This window comes from Typopeltis vanoorti, chromosome 4 (assembly GCF_054136105.1).
Source record: "Typopeltis vanoorti isolate ZY-2024b chromosome 4, IOZ_Tvanoo_1.0, whole genome shotgun sequence".
NCBI classification, from domain to species: domain Eukaryota; kingdom Metazoa; phylum Arthropoda; class Arachnida; order Uropygi; family Thelyphonidae; genus Typopeltis; species Typopeltis vanoorti.
The window spans coordinates 63,137,783-63,159,520 of record NC_143552.1 but is presented as its reverse complement, the minus strand read 5'-3'; the positions used below and the strand labels follow the sequence as shown (position 1 = coordinate 63,159,520).

The following is a 21,738-nucleotide window of genomic DNA, read 5'->3' as shown; positions in this document are numbered from 1 at the left end:
CAGTGGTATCCTCATATGGGGACTGTTTATGTGGGATGAAATGGGTCCCCTGGTACATCTATCATCGTCCCTCACCGGCAAACGATACAGGGATCTGCTGTCAGATCATGTGCACCCATTTCTGCACCTACAGCAAGACAATGCACCAGCCCACTGCTCCCGAATTGTGGCCGAGTGGGTGGATGAACACTCCACGGACATGAGGATGCTTGGCTGGCCCCAAGGTCCCCTGACCTCAATCCTATTGAACATATCTGGGATGCTGTTGAGAGAGATATATGTGCCCTGGACCCTGCTCTGACCAATCTCCGTGCATTGTGGGAGACTGTGGATCAGTTTGGCTCCCCAGCGCTTCCAGTGCCTTGTGGAGTCCATTCCACGCCGCATCGCTGCCATCATCAAGGCGAAAGGGGGGTACTACCCGCAACTGGGCAGGTATCTATAAATCAACTGCTCATGAGTGTGTATAGTTATATATATATATATATATATATATATATATAGGATAATTGTCTTATGTCATTTCTATATGTTTTAAAATTAGAATAACGCGCGTATGCTTATTACTACTAATAATAACATAAGACAAACTCACACGGAAATGTCTTGATATTTATTTGTAAAATATGTAGACAATCTGGAAAATCTGTTTTTATTTGTTGCAAAAACCTTAAGGTCTTATTAGTACTTGATATAAATCAAGTACTATGAGCCTGAATGAAGTGAGGTGATCCTCTCCTCAATGAAATGAAAAAGTTTGAGAACAGCAACCAAACCTTGGAGATTCAGTGGCAAGCCTTGAAGAAAACACTGATTGATGCAGCCAGAGAGGCATGTGGTGAGGTTGTCTGCAAGGATAGAAAAATCAGAACTCCATGGTGGACACAGGAAGTTAAAAAGGCAGTGAAGGAAAAGAAGAAAGCATATCAAAAGTTCCTGGCAAATAAGTCAGCTTGTGCTCTTAGAGAATACAGAGACAAATGTAAAAAAGTAAACACTGTGTAAAACTAGCTAAATAAAAGTGATGGGAAGACTTTGGTAAGAACATAGAAAATAAATATGAAGAAGGTGGTAAGATATTCTGGAGGTTGTTGAAGAAGCTCAGAAATGGAGAAAAGATGCTGTAAAAGGAATTAGAGATGATAAAGGTGATATGAAAACAGGAGAAAAAGATATCCTTAAAGTATGGAGTAATTACTTTGAAAAATTGCTAAATGAAACTAGCAGTGATGACAGCACATTAATAAAAAACACTGACCAGGCATGCAATCAGGAATACATATCCATGCTTGAAGTAGAAAAAGCCATCAAAAGTTTGACATGTGGAAAGGCAGCTGGAGTAGATAATATTAGACCAGAAATGCTCAAGTATGGAGGTATAAAGGTTTTACAGTGGCTACACTGCATAGTTCAGAGGGCCTGGATAGAAAGACGAATTCCAGATGATTGGAGTAGAGCTCTCATAGTACCCATATATAAGAAGGGAAATAAAACTGATTGTGAAAATTACAGAGGTATTTCTGTACTGAGTGTTCCTGATAAGATTTATGCCAGTATACTTGAGAAACAGTTGAGAAGAATTGTGGAAGAGAAGCTTGGTGAGGAACAAGCTGGATTCAGGCCAAATAGAGGCTGTCAGAATCAGATATTCACTTTACGACAAATAGTTGAAAAGTCATGGGAATATAACAAAGATCTGTATTTAAGTTTTGTAGATCTGGAAAAAGCATATGACAAGGTGCCAAGAGCAGGGGGCGCACTCGGCATTTAATCTTGGAGAGGGCCAAGCACTCAAGGTTTAATCTTTGGGGGTGGGCGATTTGAGTAGACGTTTTGAGAATACACACTACACATTGCATACGAACTATGATTGAGCATGTGCAGTGATCACCAATACATGACACCCGTGATCTCCTCTGGCCCGGCTCGGTCAAACGAAGTAGCGCCCAAGTATTACTTTGTTTGCCTAGCGTTCACAGAGGCCAGGATTCCTGAGAGCTATAGGGTCATCTTATGTGACCGCTATTTCATAAGTAGCATAGAAATAGAAGACACAACACACCATAAATTTTAAAATATAATAATAATTTTAATTAGGAAAAGATTTTTGGAAATTTTTCTAGTTTTTTTTCCTTTTTCTTTTGGGGAACCAGGGCCCCTTGGCCCCCTTCCTGGGTGCACCAATGGCCAAGAGAGATGCTATTCAATATGCTACAGTTATGTGGTGTCAGTGGATCATTATATCAAGCAATACTTAGTCTTTATTTGAGTTGTAAGTCAGCAGTTAGAATTAAAGGAAGTACAGGGAGATGGTTTAATGTTAAATCTGGTGTCAGACAAGGATGCACATTATCACCTCTGTTATTCATTATCTATATGGATTACATTATGAAGGAAAGTGGTATTAAACATAATATCAAAATTGGAGATGTTAATGTCAGCTCCTTGCTTTATGCGGATGATGTTATACTTGTAAATAAATCCGCTACAGGTCTGCAAGATTCCTGACTAAATTGAATAACTGTTGTGATAGATATAGTATGCAATACCAATATCTATCACAACAATTCATCACAACAATATAAGCACAGCAATAACAAGACAAAGATAATGAAAATAGGCAGAAGCATTGAAAATATCAGCTACATTGTGAATGGAGAACTGATAGAACAAGTAAAACATTTCAGCTACTTAGGCACGATTTTTAGTGAAGATGGTAAATTAAATTAAATATGGAAATAGAACAGAATCAACAAAGCTGGTATGGTAGGAAGTCAACTGAATAAACTTATATGGAATAAGAGAGAAATTAGCCAAAACACTAAATTAGCTGTGTACAAGACAGTGTTCAAACCAATTTTAACTTAAGGATCTGAGAGCTGGGTCAGAAGTAAAATACTTGACCAAAGACTAGAGACTGCAGATATGAGAGTCCTGAGAAAGATTAGGGGCATGAACAGATGGCAGCAATAGCAATATCATATTAAAAATGGGGATATTAGGAAAGAACTTGAATTGTGAGCATCCAGGAATGCGTTAGCAGAGCTAATCTCAGGTGGTATGGTCACTTAAACAGAATGGGTGAGGAAAGATTAGCCAAATAAGTGTTCTCTGTCAGGTTGGCAGGAAAAAGACCCAGAGGAAGACCAAGATATAAGTAGACTGATACTAAAAAGTGCCTTAAAAGATAGATATATAAATATAAGATCTGACAATGTTGTAGCTTTGACAGGTAACAGATTGATTTGACAGAAAATTGTAGGTAGGAAGTTAGTAATGATGTAAATATTTCATGTAGTACTATCATATCCTGTACACCCCCCCCCCTTGAGGGTAAATGTCAGGAATTTGATTATCATATTGATGTTTCTATTAATTTCTTATGGTGAACACTATGAAATGCTTCATTAAAATCTATAAAACAAAGATTCTGCATTTTCTAGTTTCTTTAGAATCATTCTGATACTGGAGATACCTTGTCTTTCAGAGTTATTTATTACAGGATATTCTATTCTAAAGATAGCAAAGTACTGTTGATTATTTCTTGTTTTTGTAAATTATTTCTTGCAAAAAAAAAAAAAAAGAAGCCATTTGATGTTGCATTCACAGAGCAATGTAGCCACTTTGTAACATTCTTGATGTAAGGTAGCATGATTGCATTCTTAAAATCTTGTTTAAGTGAAGGAGCTGCAGGTGGTATATTAAGAATTTTGTTCATCATCTTGGGTGTGAGGTTCTGCCTCAGGTAGTGCCATTTCATCATTCTTTTTAATTGATGTGTTGGATATATTGTATGCTCTATCTTGTAATGTTTTAATTATGCCCATCATATGCAATGGATGATGGTGTGAAGTGACATTTAAAAATCTTTGCATTATGATAGGTTTTCTGTATACTGAAAAGGATAATTTTTTTCGTCTTTGTTTATTTCAACAGTGTTATCAAGGAATGGTAATTTTTTTATAATCTTCCAGTTCAAGAGTGAATTTTATATTGGGATGCAAGCTGTTCAGATAATCTTTGAAATTAATTAACTCATCCATTGTTCCTGACCAAATAATGAAAATATCAGTGTGATGTAACTAAATTTTGGTTCTGATAGTTTTTAATTGCATTTGTTTTGAAAGTTTCAATAAACAGGCTTTCAATAGTGAAAGCTTCCCACAGAACTGTTAAGCCACAGAAATTTAAGTTTCCATTTTGTAATCTGTCATCTATCAAGACTGATATTTTCAGATCTTATATTTCTGTGTTCTAAGGCACTTTTTACTGTATTGATCTGTCTAGATCTTGGTCTTACTCTTTTCCCCCCCTCTACTATCCTAGCAAAGAACACCTGTTTTACTAACTTTTCCTCTCCCATTCTGTTTAAATGGCCATACCACCTGAGATTAGTGCTGACGCATTCTGTAAGCTAACTACATCTAGTTCTTTCCTAATATCCTCATTTCTAATATGATACTACCATTGATACCATCTATTCACTCCTCTAATCTTTCACAGAATTCTCATATCTGTAGTCTCTAGTTTTTTAATCAAGTGTTTTATTTCTAATCCAGCTCTCAAATCCATAACTTAAAATTAGTTTGAACACTGTCTTGTATACAGCTAGTTTAGCATTTTGACTAATTTCTGTCTTGTTCCATATAAATTTATTCAGCTGACTTCCTACCATATCAGCTTTATAACATTCTTATATATTTCCATATTTAATGCCATCCTCACTAAAAATTATGTCTAGATAGATAATTCTTCAGAGATAGAAATGTTTTACCTGTTCTATTATTAGGTTTTCATTGAGGATGCAGTTGATGTTTACAATGTTTCTGCCTATTTTCATTGTTTTGTCTTTTTATTGCTGATTTTTTATACCACATTTATTACAACAGTTATTCAGTTTCAGTCAGGGAATCCTGCAGACTTCTGGTGGATTTATTTAGAAAGTGTAAAGTTATCTGCATAAAGTTAACAGCTGAAAATTTGATATCAAGTTTAATACTACTTTCCCTCATAATGCAATCCATACAGATGACAAATAATTGGAGACAATGTACATCCCCCCCCCCATCTCACACCAGACCCAACATCAAACCATCCTCCTGTATCTCCTTCAATTCCAAATGTTAGCTTACAACTCAAACATAGAATAAGTATTGCTTGATGTAATGTCCATGTTTACACCACATAACTGTAGTGCTCTGAACAGTCTTTCTCCTGGCACCCTATCACATCTCTTTTCCAGATTCACAAATCTTATGTACAGATTCTTGTTACACGAGGGTGGTCTGAAATGTTCTCGGCCTAGCAATGAAAAAACAAATTTATAATTTCAAAATTACTTTTATTTTTCAACATAATCTCCCTTAAGACTAATACATTTATTCCAACAATGCTCCAGCGCCATTATCCCATCCCAGTAGTGGTTCTCAGTAAGATCTGCAAAATCCCTCTCTACAGCTGCAATCACCTCTTGATTCGAAGAAAAACGCTGACCAGCGAGGAAGAGTATTAGTTTTGGGAAGAGATAGAAGTCAGAGGGAACCAAATCTGGGGAATAGGGTGATTGTTCCAACAATTCACAGCGCAGATCCCTTAATTTTCCCATTGCCAAAAGACCTTTGTGGGCAGGTGGTGCATTGTCCTGATAAAAGATGATTTTTTTTCTTCTCCAAACCTGGTCTTTTCTCACAAATTTTTTCATTTAAGTCTGGTTAAAACATCAGAATAATATTCCCAGTTATTATTGTACCCTTTTCAAGATGATTAATAAACAAAATGCCTTTAACATCCCAAAACACCGATGCCCCATGACCTTTCCTGCTGATGGAACAGACTGTCTTCTTTGGCACTGAACAACTGGTTCTGTCCTATGTTTTGACTGCTGTTTGGATTCTGGTGTGTAATGGTGAATCCAAGTCTAATCCATAGTAATAAATCAATGCACAAAATCAGTTTTATTCTTGTTAAAATGCTCCAAGCACTGTTCAGAGATTTTCATACCAGTGTGTTTTTGATCTGCTGTGAGCATGCACTGCACTGCACTCATCTTGCACGAGGCTTTTTCATTTGTAATTCTTTATGCAAAATATATCCTATACATTCTTCTGAAATGCCTATAGTCTCAGAAATTTCACGCACTTCGACTCACCGGGTATCCAATACCATACCATGCACTCGATCAATGATTTCTTGTATTGTTACACTTTTTTGGACATCCTTCACACAGATCATCTTCAGGACTAGTACGGCATCGTTTAAACTTGGCCCATTTCTTAATTGTCGAAAACAAAGGAGAAGAGTGCCCATTAACTTTTATGAACTTTGAATGAATTTCTTTTGGCATTAAACCTTCTTTTATAAAGAATTTTATAACTCATGATACCCAATTTTATTCATTCCAAGGGATACAGACAACACTTTTGCTTCAGACAGCTGTATAAAATCAACTATTTGATAGAATGACTTGCAATTTCACATGGATGCTTATGACAGATGTAAAAATTTAAAAAAAAAAAAAAGAATCTTTCTGATAGTGTTGCCATCTATTGTCAAGGCTGAGAACTTTGCAGACCACCCTCGTATTTTCATGATTTCTCAACTATTTGTTTTAAAGTGAAAACCTGACATAAACAACATCAATTTGGCCTAACTCCAGCCAGCTTCCCTTCCACAATTTTTCTTAGCTTGTTTCTCAAGTATACTTGCCCAAGCCTACCAGGAACACTCAGGAGGGATGCTCTTCTGGAACTCCTGCACTTAGTCCCATTTCTCTTTTAACAGATGGGCACCATGAGAGCCCCACTCCAATCATCCAGAATTTGACCCTCTGACTAGACCTTTTGAACTATGCAGTGCAGCCACTGTAAAAATTTACACTTTCATATTTGAGCATTTCTGGTCGAATGTCACCCATTCCAGCTGCATTCCCACAATTCAGATTCTCAGTGGCCCCATTACTTCAATCTGAGTGTTTGTACCACCATTCTGTTACTGCTTGTTTCATTAACAATCTTTCAAAGTAATTACTCCAGACATGTAAAATCTTTATCTTCAGTTTTGATGTCACCTTTTATCATAGTTTAAAATCATTTAAGAGTATTTTAATTATCCAAAAATATTATTTATTCTTAATAACTATTAAAAAACTGGAAGGTTTAGAAAAGTGAGCTCTATATAACTTTATACTAAAGTTTAGTCAAAACGTCAAGTGTTCATTTTGGTTTATATTAAACTAAAGTTTTACTCTAACACGGTAGTTGTCTCCATAATTTTCCATAATGTATACTAAAATTTACTTATTATTACTTTACTTATATTATTTATATATTAACAGATTAATTTAGAAGAAGGTTGTCTATTGGAAGTGAGTAATGATGTAACTTTTTCATGTTGACTATGATAATATCTGTACACCCTCCTGAGGGTGTACCAACCATCAATTCAAGAATTTGATGATGTCTTTTATCCAACTCAAATATCACTTTATTATAAAAGTAAGCAAATTACTCAGTCAAGACTGATCTTTCACAAAGCTTTGCAGTCCCCCATAGAGTATTTTATTCCTATTGACCCATTCATAAATTATGCCTTTTGCCAACTTCTCCAATACCTTAACCACTACCACTGAGATAATGATTGGCCTATAATTTGCTACCTTTTGTCTTCACACCTCCTTTATGCAATGGAACTATTTTGTCCTCTTTCCAATGACTTTGCACCTTCCTAAAACAGATTAAACAGTTTGGTCAGAGGAGCTGCCAATTCCTTTACATGTCCTGGCAATACACAGGTTGATATTACATGCAGCATTTGCATTGAGGTTCTGCATTGTCCTAAGTTCTTCCCATTCATCTATCACTATTCTCCCATCAGTCAACGTCACATCTGACACTGCAGTATCTCCACCTGGATGGTACACCTTTGAAAAATGATCACTCAAGCAATTTAAATATTTTGCTTGCTTCTGCCAACCATCAGCACTTGTACAAGTTATCCTTCCATTGCTGTTGTTCTTCTTTCTTTTCTCACCATATAGTTAAAGAACTCTTTCAGATTTTCTTTGGCCTTCTATCATAATCTGCTTTGCCTTTCTTGTAATACTGGTCACCCTTCTTATCTGTGTCTTGTAATGCTCATGAGCTTGTTAATGGCTTTGCTCTTTATATTAGTATTACTTCCAACTTCCATGGAATTCAAAGACTCATTGCAACAGGTCAAATACTACAAAAACTGTCTTGAAGGCATTCAAGTATTGGTGAATACACTATCCACTCTGGCACATTCCACTCATTCACCACTCACCATGCAGAAATTCTTTTGTTTTTCACATCCTTACTCATGTGACCTTTGTACAGCATCCAGGAATGATCTCTCATTCTCCCATCACTTGTTACCCTGTACAGTGATTTCCCCTTTATCTGTCTAATAGACTACAAAGAAAATCCCAAAAAGTTCTTTCACCATATGTTGAGTGCAAAGTTCTTCCAATACAATAAACCTCATTCCATTCCCTTTGGCCAGTGCATTGAAGTAACATTATCATTCTTCAGCCCAAAGCAATAACCTATTCAGATCTTCTTGCGACATGTTCAAAAATCCCTGACATTGCTCTAATTTAGCATATCAGCAAACAATTGAATATCTTCTCTCAAAGCTTGAAACTGCATCATTGATATATAAAACAATACTGCTAGAACAGAACCCTGGGGTACCCCAATTGTCACCTTTCTTTTTAAGGACACAACACCCTCATACACAACTCACTGGCTCCTGTCACGTCAACCATCCTTGTAATCCAGCTACCAACAGACCATCCAACCATCCCCTATCCTGCTCGATTTCAACAATAGTTTATCATGTGGTACTCTATCAAATGCTTTAGCTGAATAAAATTACTGTATAAGCATCTCCTTTGTCCAATACACTAGTCACTCTCTACTCTAAAATGCAACCAAGTTAATAAAACCCATGTTGCTCTGTTAAAAGATTTCCATCATCATCATCATTCCAGGGTTGTGTTCTGTTTCCAACCAGCCTCTCATACCTTTCATCACTGCACCTGATATACAAACTGGCCCATAGTTGGACACCATTGGTTTAGATTCTATCTTGTAAAGTAGAACTATTTTTTTCTTCTTCTCATTGTTCGGGGACCGTTCCCAGACTCTTGTTGAATCACATCACAGACACTTCCAGCTCTTTTGCATATTCACATAAGTGATGATATTCCACCTAATCCCACACCTTTATTAACATCAGGGCAACTTAAAATTCTAAACATTTCTCATTCTTGCACTGTCAGTCGATATCCTTCCTATTTTATTCAACACTACTCCTAATTGCCCTCCCTACATGAAATATACACCAACAGAATACTCACCGAGCATTTCTCTTTCCTCTTCTGCAGATGTGGCCTGTGTTCCATCATCATCAAATTCCTGCCATGTACCCCTCAAGGGGGTGTACAGGATATGATAGTACTACATGAAAAATTTACACCATTACTTGTTTGTTACTTGTCAAGACTCCAACATTATCAGATCTTATATTTCTATTGCCTAAGGTACTGTATCAATCCACCTATATCTTAGTCTTCCTCTGGGTTGTTTTCCTGCCAACCTGACAGAGAACACTTGTTTTGCTAATCTTTCCTCGCCCATTCTGTTTAAGTGACCATACCACCTGAGATTAGCTCTGCTAACACATTCCTGGATGCTGACAATGCTAAGTTCTTTCCTAATATCCTCGTTTTTAATATGATATTGCCATTGATGCCATCTGTTCATGCCCCTAGTCTTTTTCAGGACTCTCATATCTGCAGTTCTCTAGTCTTTGGACATGCACACTTCTTATGTGTGCATGTCCAAATCTTGAGTTTTCTTAGCCATTATACATTCAATATTAGAAGGTGAGTTAGCCAGTCTCATACAGAAACTCAGGTTTCATCCTGCAAGACAAGCAAATGAATAGAGGAACAAATGCAGTGTACAGACACAGGAGAGAATAAGGATTAACCACCCTATTCCATCAACCTGCATGGTATGCTGTGGTTCTACACTTAAGAGTAAAACAGGAAGTGTGACTACTTGTAATATTCTCCCTGATATGATCTACTGTTTACAGAATATGATTAGCTCACTATTGCAGAATCAAATTCTGCTAAGAGGGTGAAGGTATTTCAGTCATGATGATCAGTACTCTGTGATATCTGTGACAGTACAATGCTTTCCCATGGAAAAGGGTGAATATCCCAAGGAAAATTTCTTCCCTATAGATATTTTTTCTACTTCCTAAGCGTGCATTCAAAGAGAATAGAAACAGACAGTTAAAGCATTTGCAGAACATACAGGCAGAGTTATGGATGAAGATGATCCTTTGGCTCCTGTTTAAGTGGGAAGTTATTGTTGTCTAGAGCCATACAGAATTTATGTGTGTGTGTGTCAGATAGCCTTCTTTTACAAAAGTTGAAAGTTTATATATATATATATATATAATTTCAGATATCATTTTACGAAAGTTGAAGGTTTAAGCAAAAGGTAAGGATATTCCTGGTTATCACTAGATTACTATCTCTAGGTGGATGTCTCATTCCTTAATTTTTAAGTTCATAGTATATCTTCTCATCTGATACGATGATGTAGTCCCATTCTGATATTGACTCCTCTATGATAATTTAATATTTTGTGGAGATTTACCATAATTGGTAAATACCCCTCCATAGTTGTTGCTTGGAGGAGCTCTTGTGAGTGTTACTGACATATTATTTTTACTAGAAAGTCAACTTAATAGATTTTTGTTGCTGTTTTCAAGGATCCTGCCAACTCTTTCTAAATCCTTTAGAAAAAAGAAAGATGATATTAAGCCAATTAGTGTTTGTCTATTGCATGTATTTTGAGAAATCAGTCATTGTTTACATGCATTTCTGATGTTTCTTGTTTCATGATTATCATTCGATGTTTTATATGGTTTCTGTACTTAGTTGGACCTTGTGAGGGTCACTGATAAATTTGAGGAAGATTCATGCTCAAAAAGATTCTGTGCCAGGGCTTCCTCATCAAACAAAAAGTTACACCTGAATACCCAAATATCTGGCAAATGATAAATTTACACAGAATTGGAATTCCAGAACTACCCTTTATACTAGCTCTGTAGCAAGACTTGAGCACTGGTCTCAGAGTGTAAGGAAGGAGACATAAGATAGTACCACTGATCCTTGCAAGTGGACTAGCTAGTAAAGCATCCTGGCCTTAGCCATCTCCAGTGGCCAAAATAGTGCACAGACATTGCTGGGATCCCCTTCAAAATTTCTGGATGCCATGAACAGCACTGCATGGCAAACAGTTGCAGGGCAATGGATCCCAGGATGGTCTAGAGAACAGAAAAATAAAATAAACTAACTTAGGGGAAGGAATAACAATATGGGGGGGGGGGGAATTGAGTAAGAGGAAGAATTTAAAAAAAAAAATAAAAGCCAGCACTGTTAAGTTCTCTTCCACCACAATCATAATGCTCTACATGGAGGAACTCCATTTACAATGACAATGTTTCTAAGATTATGCAGAACAAAGAGAGGTATGACAAAAGTATAAAAAAATAGCTACAGTATTATAGATATTATTTCTCGGAAATTCCCATGTTACTCCTCTTAAAAAAATATTATTTTTACAGCTATTTTTGCCTGTTTTTGTTTAGGAGTGTCCCTTATTTTAAATACATTGGTTTATTACTCTTGGGTATTATAAGTGTATTTTAAAGGTAAATATATGTAGAATAATAGAGGAAGAAATCCTAACTTCCCAACAAGGTATGTGAAGTTAGGATGTCTTCTTTCTCCATACTTCTGCTGTTTGCTGTTAAGAAATGGGGGGGGGGGGGGGTTCGGAAACGTGGAGGGGGTGTTTGAGGCAAGGCAGGAAGATAAATTAGAAAAACCCGGGTTTTTTTTTAAATAATATATATACATATATATACATTATAATATTTAAGGGCGCTTTTTGGAACAGGGGCAGGGGGGGGAGAGCATTAATGGGGGTGCGAGCCGTTTCGATCCTGTATCGTCATTGGAACATTATGGGAAAAGTGTAGGGCTATGTCATGAAGGTTTGGTGTGGCTACTTTGGGGGTGGGGATTGGGGGGGGGGGGTTATCGCTTATTGGTCGGAGTCGTGACCAATTTTTATGTTTTGGAGCTTCTGACATTCGGAAATTAGGCAGGGTCGGTGGATGCTGATTGAGTTTTCGTCACATTTTATGGCAATTGTTTCCGATATTTTAAGCATTGTTTCGTTGTCTTGTTTGTCTATTATTATGGCTTTGTCAATTTGCGGGGTATGTTTCTGTTCAAGGGTGTGAACTGCTATTTCTGTCTTGCCTGTACTCTGTATTCTATTTTTCTTTTTGATGTTGCATTTTTTTGTGTTTAAATATTCTGGGATAGGGATGTTACAGTCCCAGAAATGTTCTTGTAGTCTAGCCCATAAAGACCTGATGGTAGAACCTGTGTAGGTGATGTCACCGTCTTTTTGGCAAGGAAATTTGTAGACTACATTGTGGTGTTCTAGTATTTCTTTGTGTGTGAGAGATTTAGTGGGTTTTAGGAGAGTTGCTAATTTTTGGTTCGTGGTGAATACTAGTTTATAGTCTGTGTGTTTGAAAATATATTTGTAGGCTTTGTATGTGTTTTGAATGTAGGGCAGTTTGATAACCTTTTGTGTTGGGAACTCTCTTTAGTTGTAGGATTGTTTTGACGGGTTTTTGCTGTTCTATTTGCGTAATTTATTAGTTGTGTGGGATAGTTGCGATTTTTAAAAATCTGTGTTAAATTCTTTAATTCCGTGTTGAGATAATTATGGTTAGTTGAGAATTTGTAAGCATTTATAAATTGTGATAGGATGACTGATATTTTAACTGATTATGGATGGTATGAACTGAAATGGAGGTAGTTTCTGATAAGCATGGATTTGTGATATATTTTCGTGGCTATTTTGTTGTTAGTTCTGATTAATGTCGGGTTTAAGAAATTGACGGATTTGTTGTGTTCAGTTTCCATGGTGAATTTTAGTCTGTTGTTGTAAATGTTAAGGGATGTTTGTAAGGTGGTGGTGGTGTGTGTATGTTCTCCAATGCATAGAATGTCGTCCACGTATCTGCCATAAAAGGTGATGCCGGGGAGAAGGGAAGGGTGAAGTAGGAGTGATTCTATTTGTGCCAAGAATAATATACAATGCTACTAATATATGCTACAATATTAACTTAACATTTGAAAGAAAATTAGTTTAGGAGTTTTATGTTAGGTTATTGCACTGTAGTATCACTGTAATGATTTGTAATTATCTTACTAATGTTTTTTTTTTTTGTGATCATCAAAGATAAACAGTTAATACTCAGAAATCATTAAACCTATACATTATATTAATATTTCAAATGCAGCACAAATTTTCAAGTGTGTTTTTGAAATTACTTAAAAAAGAATTTTTACCGTAACAATGGAATAGTGGTTAGAAAAGGTCTTTGAAGGAAACACGGGTCTCATTTCAGTCTGAATCCCACATTCTATAAGATGTTGCAAGGAAGGAGTTTTATTACGATTTAGATAGTCAGGACGAAATCCATCTAATGATATTAAAATTAATGGAGGTCTGGAGAAGCTGTAAAGATACAGTTAAAATTGTTTCATCAGCTGGATTATACATAAAACATTATACATTATACATATAAAAACATTCCATCACCTATACACAAATGCTGCCACAAAAAAAGCATATAATATTACTTAAATTATTATTATTATTATTAAACAAGACCTCATGGAGTCAAAGACTCATCTAGGAGGTCCTTTTATCTCACACACATCTCATCATACCGGGTCTTAAACACATTCAAACTCCCTGCAGACACCACACTCTCAGGCAAGGCATTCCAATCATTCACAACTCTGCACGAAAAAAACCTGCCTCTCACTCCCCTACTCACACCCTCTTTATACAGTTTCCAGGGATGACCTCTGGTTCTCCCCTGATCTCCCACTATTCGCTGTAGAACTTCTCCACCATTGATCCTATAGCAACCCCTTACCAACTTGTAGGTCTCTATCATATCTCCCCTCTTCCTTCTCTCCACTAGTCTCTGCAAATTACATCTTTTCAATCTTTCCTCATACTCGACATTCCAGAGGTCAGAAACTACCTTAGTCAGTCGCCTTTGGACCCTTTCCAACATCTCTTCATCCTTCTGAAAACCAGGTGACCAAATCTGGGCACAATAGTCCATGTGTGGCCTAATCAAAGCCTTATACAATGGAACAAGAATCTCCCTACTTCTACATGTCAGTGTCCTCCTCATCATTCCCAGAAGTCTTTGTGTTGTCTTCACAATTTTGGCGATGTGACCCCTAAATTTTAGATCCTTATCCACTATCACTCCCAGATCTCTTATTTCCTCTACTTCCAACAATATATTTTCACCAAGCATAAATTCTGCATCCCATCTTTGTTTTCCAAATTTTAAAACCTTACATTTTGCAACATTGAACTCACATCCCCATTTGCTTGCCCAATCACTCAATTTATTCAAGTCTTCTTGCAAGGCCACAACATCTTCACTACTCTTTATGGTTCGTCCCAACTTTGCATCATCTGCAAACAACTGAATATCTCCATCCAAATCTTCACCAATATCATTAATATACAAGTTAAATAGTAATGGCCCTAAAACAGATCCCTGAGGCACTCCACTAGTGACTTTCCTTTTCCTGGATATTGCACCCCCATACACAACTTGTTGATACCTATCAGATAGCCAGTCTCCAATCCAATGCACTAATCTAATATCCAACCCCATCTGCTCTAGTTTGACTGTCAACTTATCATGAGGCACTCTATCAAAAGCTTTTGCGAAATCCAAGTATATTACTGTGTATCCTTCTCCTCTGTCCAAGGAAGCAGTCACTTTATTGTAATAAGTAAGTAGATTACTAAAACACGACCTCCCTTTAGCAAATCCATGCTGTCCATCAAAGATTATACCATTGTTGTCAACCCAACTCTGGATCCTAGTTCTCACAAGCTTCTCCAACAACTTAACCACAACACCTGACACACAGATAGGCCTATAGTTTGATGCTTGAGTTCGATCACCTCCTTTATGAAGTGGCACAATCTTGCCCTCCTTCCACTCTTTAGGGACTTGACCAAGTGCAAGACTCGTATTAAAATGTTTGAGCTCATTTGAAGTTTCCTTGCAAAATTAAGTAAGTGAACATGACTTATTGGTGTCTGACTCTGGGTTTCTTTTCCACACCTCTAATAGTAGAATGATACCTAACCAGAAAGAGTAGCATGAACAGGAGGGCAAAATATTACTTAAATATTACTTAAATGTTTGAGCTCATTTGAAGTTTCCTTGCAAAATTAAGTAAATGAACATGACTTATTGGTGTCTGACTCTGGGTTTCTTTTCCACACCTCTAATAGTAGAATGATACCTAACCAGAAAGAGTAGCATGAACAGGAGGGCAAAATACATTCCAATGTTGGATAAATGGGGTTTTCAAGTTAACTCTTTACAGTTTCCATCTAAACAGTAGAGTTGTGGGAATGATATGTACCATGTAATTCACTCTACACACACGTGCAAAGAATATACTCGGGACCTCCTCCCTTTCTTACCAATCCTCATCCACTCTTTGCTCACTCAATAAAGAATACAGTAACCAAAGTAATTTGGTTACTTTATTCTTTTTTTGAGAGCAGCGGTGCCATAGTTACTTTCATGCTTGACTTGACCTCCATCTGGAAGTATCTAAAACAATCTGGTGATAACAGCTAGCCTTTATCATCAGTATTTTATAATAAATTTAGTTTAATCCTTTATCCAAGTGTGAGCAAACAAAGTTTGCTCCTGAAAATATCTTCAGGACTGGGGTAAGATAGTACAACACCGGGCAACTTGTAGCAAAGGTGGACCAAGCTAACATCATTCCTACCTCAGAATCTCCCATAATGCAAAACACATCTCCTTGCGGATATGTATAATGTTATGCATTAAGGGAAGGGCCACTACCCAGACTAGTTTCGACCTTTATTGAGGTCTCTTCAGTCGGAGCCAGGCCCAGAAGTGAATAATAAGAAGAAGTAAATAAAGGTCGAAACTAGTCTGGGTGCTGGCCCTTCCCTTAATGCATAACATTATACAGTTACCAGTAATTGTTAATTATTGTGTATCTGCAAGATGTGTTTTGCATTATGGGAGATACTGAGGTAGGAATGATGTTAGCTTGGTCCACCTTTGCTACAAGTTGCCCAGTGTTGTACTACCTTACCCCAATCCTGAAGATACTTTCAGGTGCAAACTTTGTTTGCTCACACTTGGATAAAGGATTAAACTAAATTTATTATAGTCTAACCAAGTGAAAAATAAACTTTCAACAACTTTATCACCAGTGTTTTTCTTTTTCCTTTCATAATAGACTGTAGACACTAACAAACAGGAGAAAGAGGTGTGATATGATTGATACTTACAAATTTCTGAAAGTGTCATACAGAATTTCAATTGATGGAGTGTGGGGAAAGGATGAGAGGGCATCTTTGGAAGCTGAGAATGAAGGGCATGAGGGCTAGATTTTTCTTTCAGAGGGTGGTGCATGAGTGGAATGGAATGCCATTGGATGTTGTGAGTGCAAGCAGTGTGAATGAATTCAAGAATAAGTATGGTAGCTGGTGTGTGTAGTATGTGGCCTCCCTCGATGAGTCTCTGACTCCCTGGAGGTCTCTCTTAATAATAATTATTATTATTACTGATAATTATTGTATACAGTTTCTTCAGATTATTAGAATAAGACTGTAATGAGAGTAACTCTCTTTTTTTTTTTTTACCTTGATAACAATATTTATATGAATATTGCAATGTTCAAGTGCAAAAGATTATACACAAAACCATTCATACCTAACAGATAATGTCACTATTAATAATGGTTCTACATCAATAAGTTTCACACTAGTTTGTGTTATGATAATGTGCATTTCACACACACTCTCTCTCTCTCTCTCTCTCTCTCTCTAAGTTAATTCTTGATCTTTCATAGCATATAAAATATAGTAATCCCTCAATTATCCAACCACATTAGGCAAGCAGTTTGCAAAGCATACTGAAGGTACAATTACCTGGTGCTGTACCAGAAGTCATTTGGCATGCTGAACCATTTAATAGTCAGTTAATTGAAGGTTCATTCATTTGAAGGTCAGATAATTAAGAAATCACTATTATTAATAAATCCCTATAAAATCAGTGGACTTAAGTTTCACTCAAGTTACATATCATTATAGTTTAAACTCATTTGACTTTCAGCACACATTCTGCAACACTTAAGCAGTTCAGTTTTTTCGCCCATCAATTTTGTACATAAAAAATCTAATCTGTATTCCTTTGGGAGGAAGAACAGTCATCCAGGGCTAGATGCTTGTTCTTCTCCCTGTGGATAATGCCCTCCATATTAATGTGATAAATTCTCACTCACAATCTCTTCTCTATCTATTAATTACACACAGCAATTCCCAGGAGAGCTGGAAGAATGACAAGGAAGTGTACCTTTCAGTTAGAAAAGACCCAAACTCAGTTCTCTTCATGAAGAGAGGAATCTCTAAATGGACTTTTTTTTCTTTTCCAACTTAGGTTAGCTGATCTAATACAGATGTAGCAGGGCTTTTTCCTCCTAGAAATTCAGGTTTTCTTCCAGCAGATTGCCAGAGAGCATGCGCACGTCACGCACACAATAAACAAGCAAAAATATATTAGTGGGTAATAGGTGGCATGGTATAGGTGGTCTAGGGTGCTCTCCTGTGAAGAGTTCCTGGACTCCCTGCAGCTGTTACACAAAAAATAATTTTCTTAACTTCTTTCCATAGCTAGCATTCCAGAGTCCTAAGATTGCCTTAATAGACATTTTTGGATCCTCTTTAGAGATTCTTCATCAAAACAGAAACCAGGTGACCAAATTTATGCAGTGTGTCTGATCAGTGCTTTATACAGTGATACAACCTCCCCCCCCCTATCTCTACTTGGCTGTTCTCATTTTTCATAGTAACAATAAGATGTTTGGTCTTCTCAACTCTTGCAATGTGTCCTTTGAACTCATATCTCTATTGACCAAATGATATTTGCCTTCTGAGAAAAGTTTCCTCAATACAGTATGCAACCCCTATACTTATGCATTCTGAAGTGCAAGATATTGCATTTTAAAGATCTTGCCCCATACAAGGTGATAAGATTCATCTCCCACCCACAGACATGCACAAACATCCACAGCAGGATTTGAACCAATAGCCAGTTGGCTGAATGGTTAGGGTATCTGTTCTTCAGCCAACTGGCTATTGGTTCAAATCTTGCTGTGGATGTTTGTGCATGTCTGTGGGTGGGAGATGAATCTTATCACCTTGTATGAGACTGTTGTCTGCCCCCATCCCCACTTCCATGAATAAGGAGAATGTAAGATTGGATATCAGGAGATTGTTGAGCAGGATAAAAGAAAATAGTGTGATAATAGGAAAGGTAGTTAGTGTGTTGCTCAGGTATGACAATGATGAGATGTTGCAGAGAGCAAGAATTATAATATGTTAGCAGAAATGCATGAAGAGAAAGGAGTGCATTATGTTAATGCTAGAATGAGTTTGAAGGAAGAATTGAATTGTATAAGAGTGATAGACTGTATTTGAATGGTTTTGGTGTGAATCATTTGGTGAGACTGTTGCTGGAAGGGAGAGTAATGAACACATAGAATAACTCTGAGCAAGTAAGAAGTGATGTGAAAGAGCAAGAGAATAAGGAAGGAGAGATTGAAGTGGTACTACCCACTTCATTCATAAGGGATGAAGAAGTGGGTAGCATCTGTGTAGGGAATGAGAGAACAAGCAGGGAATGGGAAGATTCAGGGTGGACAAGGGAACACAGCATGAGAAAGGTTGATGCTCTAAGAGGATGTGAATGCATGTGTAGACAAAAAGGGAATGGGATATGGGGAAAACAGTTGAATTTGAAGAAGGTTCTGGGATGAGTAAGGAGAAAAAGAAATGGCTCAAGAAAAGTATGGAGAAGTCATCATATCTAATAAGTGGTATCAGTGAACCTTTTTATAGATCCAGGAATGAGCTGTTATGTTTGTATACAAATGCTAGAAGTATCAGAAACAAGGAACATGAAATGGTTTCAATGATTGAGCTTGTTTAACCCAAAAATTGTTGGAATAAGTGAGACATGGTTGGATATCCTGACAGGAATAAAGATGAAAAGGTATGATGTATTTCGTGAAGACAGAAAGAGTAAAAAGGGAGGTGAAGTGCTATTGATGATAAAAAAAGAGTTGTGTCCATACAAGGTAGAGATGCAATGGGGGAAATAGTGGTAGTGGTTTTGAGGCAGTATGGTGTGAGATAGAGGTGAATAGAATGAAATACTTCAATGGATGTTGCTATAGACCTGGTAATGGAGGGTAGGTAAATGCACAAGCAAATCAGCCAAGCAAATGGAAAAAGGGCGATCATTATGGATGATTTTAATTATGGAAACATAGATTAAAATGATGAGATAGCAACTGGTAGTGAAGAAAAATGAGTATCCTGAGTTTTTGAGGGACAACTACCTCAGACAGTATGTAACAGAGGGCACATGAGGATTGAGGGTCTTGGATTTGATCATCTCATCAGAGGATGTCATTATAAATGTGGTGTCAAATCTCCCTCCAGTTGGTGAAAGTGACCATAAAGTGATCACCTGGGAGGTTGCCAGCCATGTGAGGAAAGGATATGTGTGGAACTACAGGGCTGGCAATTATGAGAAGCTCAGGAGGCAGCTTGCAACTGTAGCATGAAATGAGAAATCGGATGAAAGTTGGATTATCTAGTAGAAGCAGCGTCCAAATGTATTCCAAAGGTCGGAAGGTTAAATAAGATAGGTGTGAAATTGATGAATGAAGAGATTAAGCATGCAATACAGAGAAAAAGGCATCATGGAGGCAACATTGTTATCTTAACAGATCTTAACAATAATGATGGTCTAAAAATCCCAAGAATATGGAAGGTACATATTCTACCCACATAACTTTCCATCTAAAAGTAAATTATAAATAGGATTGTAAGTAATCCAGGATCTTAACTCTAATATAACAACTCTCGTTGTTTTTTGAACTTAATTATGTCACCACTTCTGCTGTAATGAAATGAAACTATCTATATGAATTTATTCTCTGATGATGTTATAAATAAATATAGCTTTGATGTAGTTTTTCGCTAGAGGTCAGGCCTATTGAATAACTGTTGATCAAATCATTGTCTCTTTGGCATACTGTTTGAAATGTAATATAGCTTGTCTCTCTCTCTCTCTCTCTCTCTGTGTGTGTGTACTCCAGATGATGACCTTAATATGAAGGTTAAAACATCAGGGAATTAAAGTAAGTAATTCTAAAAAGGTTGTAGTCTCCATAATTTGTCTGAAATAAAGAGGTGGAGAACAGTTGCATGAGATATAAAAACCTCAGAGCTAGTAAAATGCCTAGTATTGTAAGGATAGAAAAATTAGAATATGAGAGGAGCTTTCAGTTTCTTAGCACATTCTTTTAAAATACACTGAAATCTCCGTCAGTCTTACTGCCTTATTGACATCCTCCAGAGTATTTAATATTAGAAATATTCTCCTCATGCACTTCTAAGTTTTGAGCCCTCCCCCAAGGTGAACCAGTGAGAAAAGAGAAAGAGGAAAAAAAAAAAAAACAATGGAAGCATTACAACATATGGAATTCAATTCTATATGTTGTAGAATTGAATTTATTAATGTTCAATTCTTAAAATAACTGATTTTGCAGCTTAAAAGTAAGTTTTAAGATGGTATTAAATATTTTGTAAGTAGTATTTTTTTTCTTACAACTGCCACCTCATCTTCATAAGTTAGAAATTGGACCCATGTTGATATATACTTTTTCTTGCTTAAAAATCACCCAAGAAATCAATCACTGAAGTTCAGACTTCTGCTGGGGCACCCTGTATAAGACATGTTCTTCATTCTCTTCAGTTCAAAATAAATAAACTTGAACTTAACTCGAAAAACAAATTCTCATTGTTGTCCTTGTCCGTGTATATACAACCGGTTCAAATCACCTGCAGAGATTTCATATTAGAAACATTCCACATTACCACAAAGATACTGTGATTTATAATTAGCTACATCTGTTTTCTAGCATCACTCTTGTACAACGAAACTATCCTCCCCTTCGTTCTGCTCCTTGGAAGTGTGCATATGTTGAGACTCAAATTAACAACTAGGTGATGGGCACTGCTAATTCTATGTATATCTCCTTATCCTATTTAATCCCATGCTAGCCTAAAATAACCCATAAATAAAAACTCTTTTCTCCATAAATTTGCTTTAGAAGGTTAAATATACAATGCGGACACACCAAATAATATAGCATTGACCAGGTCATGTTGCCCTGAATATTATCTGAACATAGCTGAGCAATGAGACTTAACCTAATGATAATACATGCAACCACTTAGTTTGATTTTGTAATCTAACCTGACCTGGAGCTGAAGTGATGTGTTTACTTAAACCTGATCAGGATTAAATGCAAAACTAAATGAGAGTTAGAATCTCACTTCATTTTATAATGTAAACTAACTTGTTCCACCTCTAATTTCGGAAATTTTTTTTAGGTTTACTGAACCCAAGAATAAAAAAAAAAACAGTTGTTCAATT

General features: G+C 36.7%; 1 protein-coding gene across 1 annotated transcript in view; it reads right to left on the bottom strand.

The window, feature by feature from the left end:
• Window positions 1-21,738, bottom strand: part of LOC150107366 (venom phosphodiesterase-like) — a 291,454-nt gene that overhangs the window by 183,584 nt on the left and 86,132 nt on the right. The window contains exon 6 of the mRNA XM_090391228.1: window positions 13,478-13,646. Coding sequence (XP_090247354.1) covers window positions 13,478-13,646 — 169 coding nt within the window. The remainder of the gene's footprint in view (window positions 1-13,477; window positions 13,647-21,738) is intronic.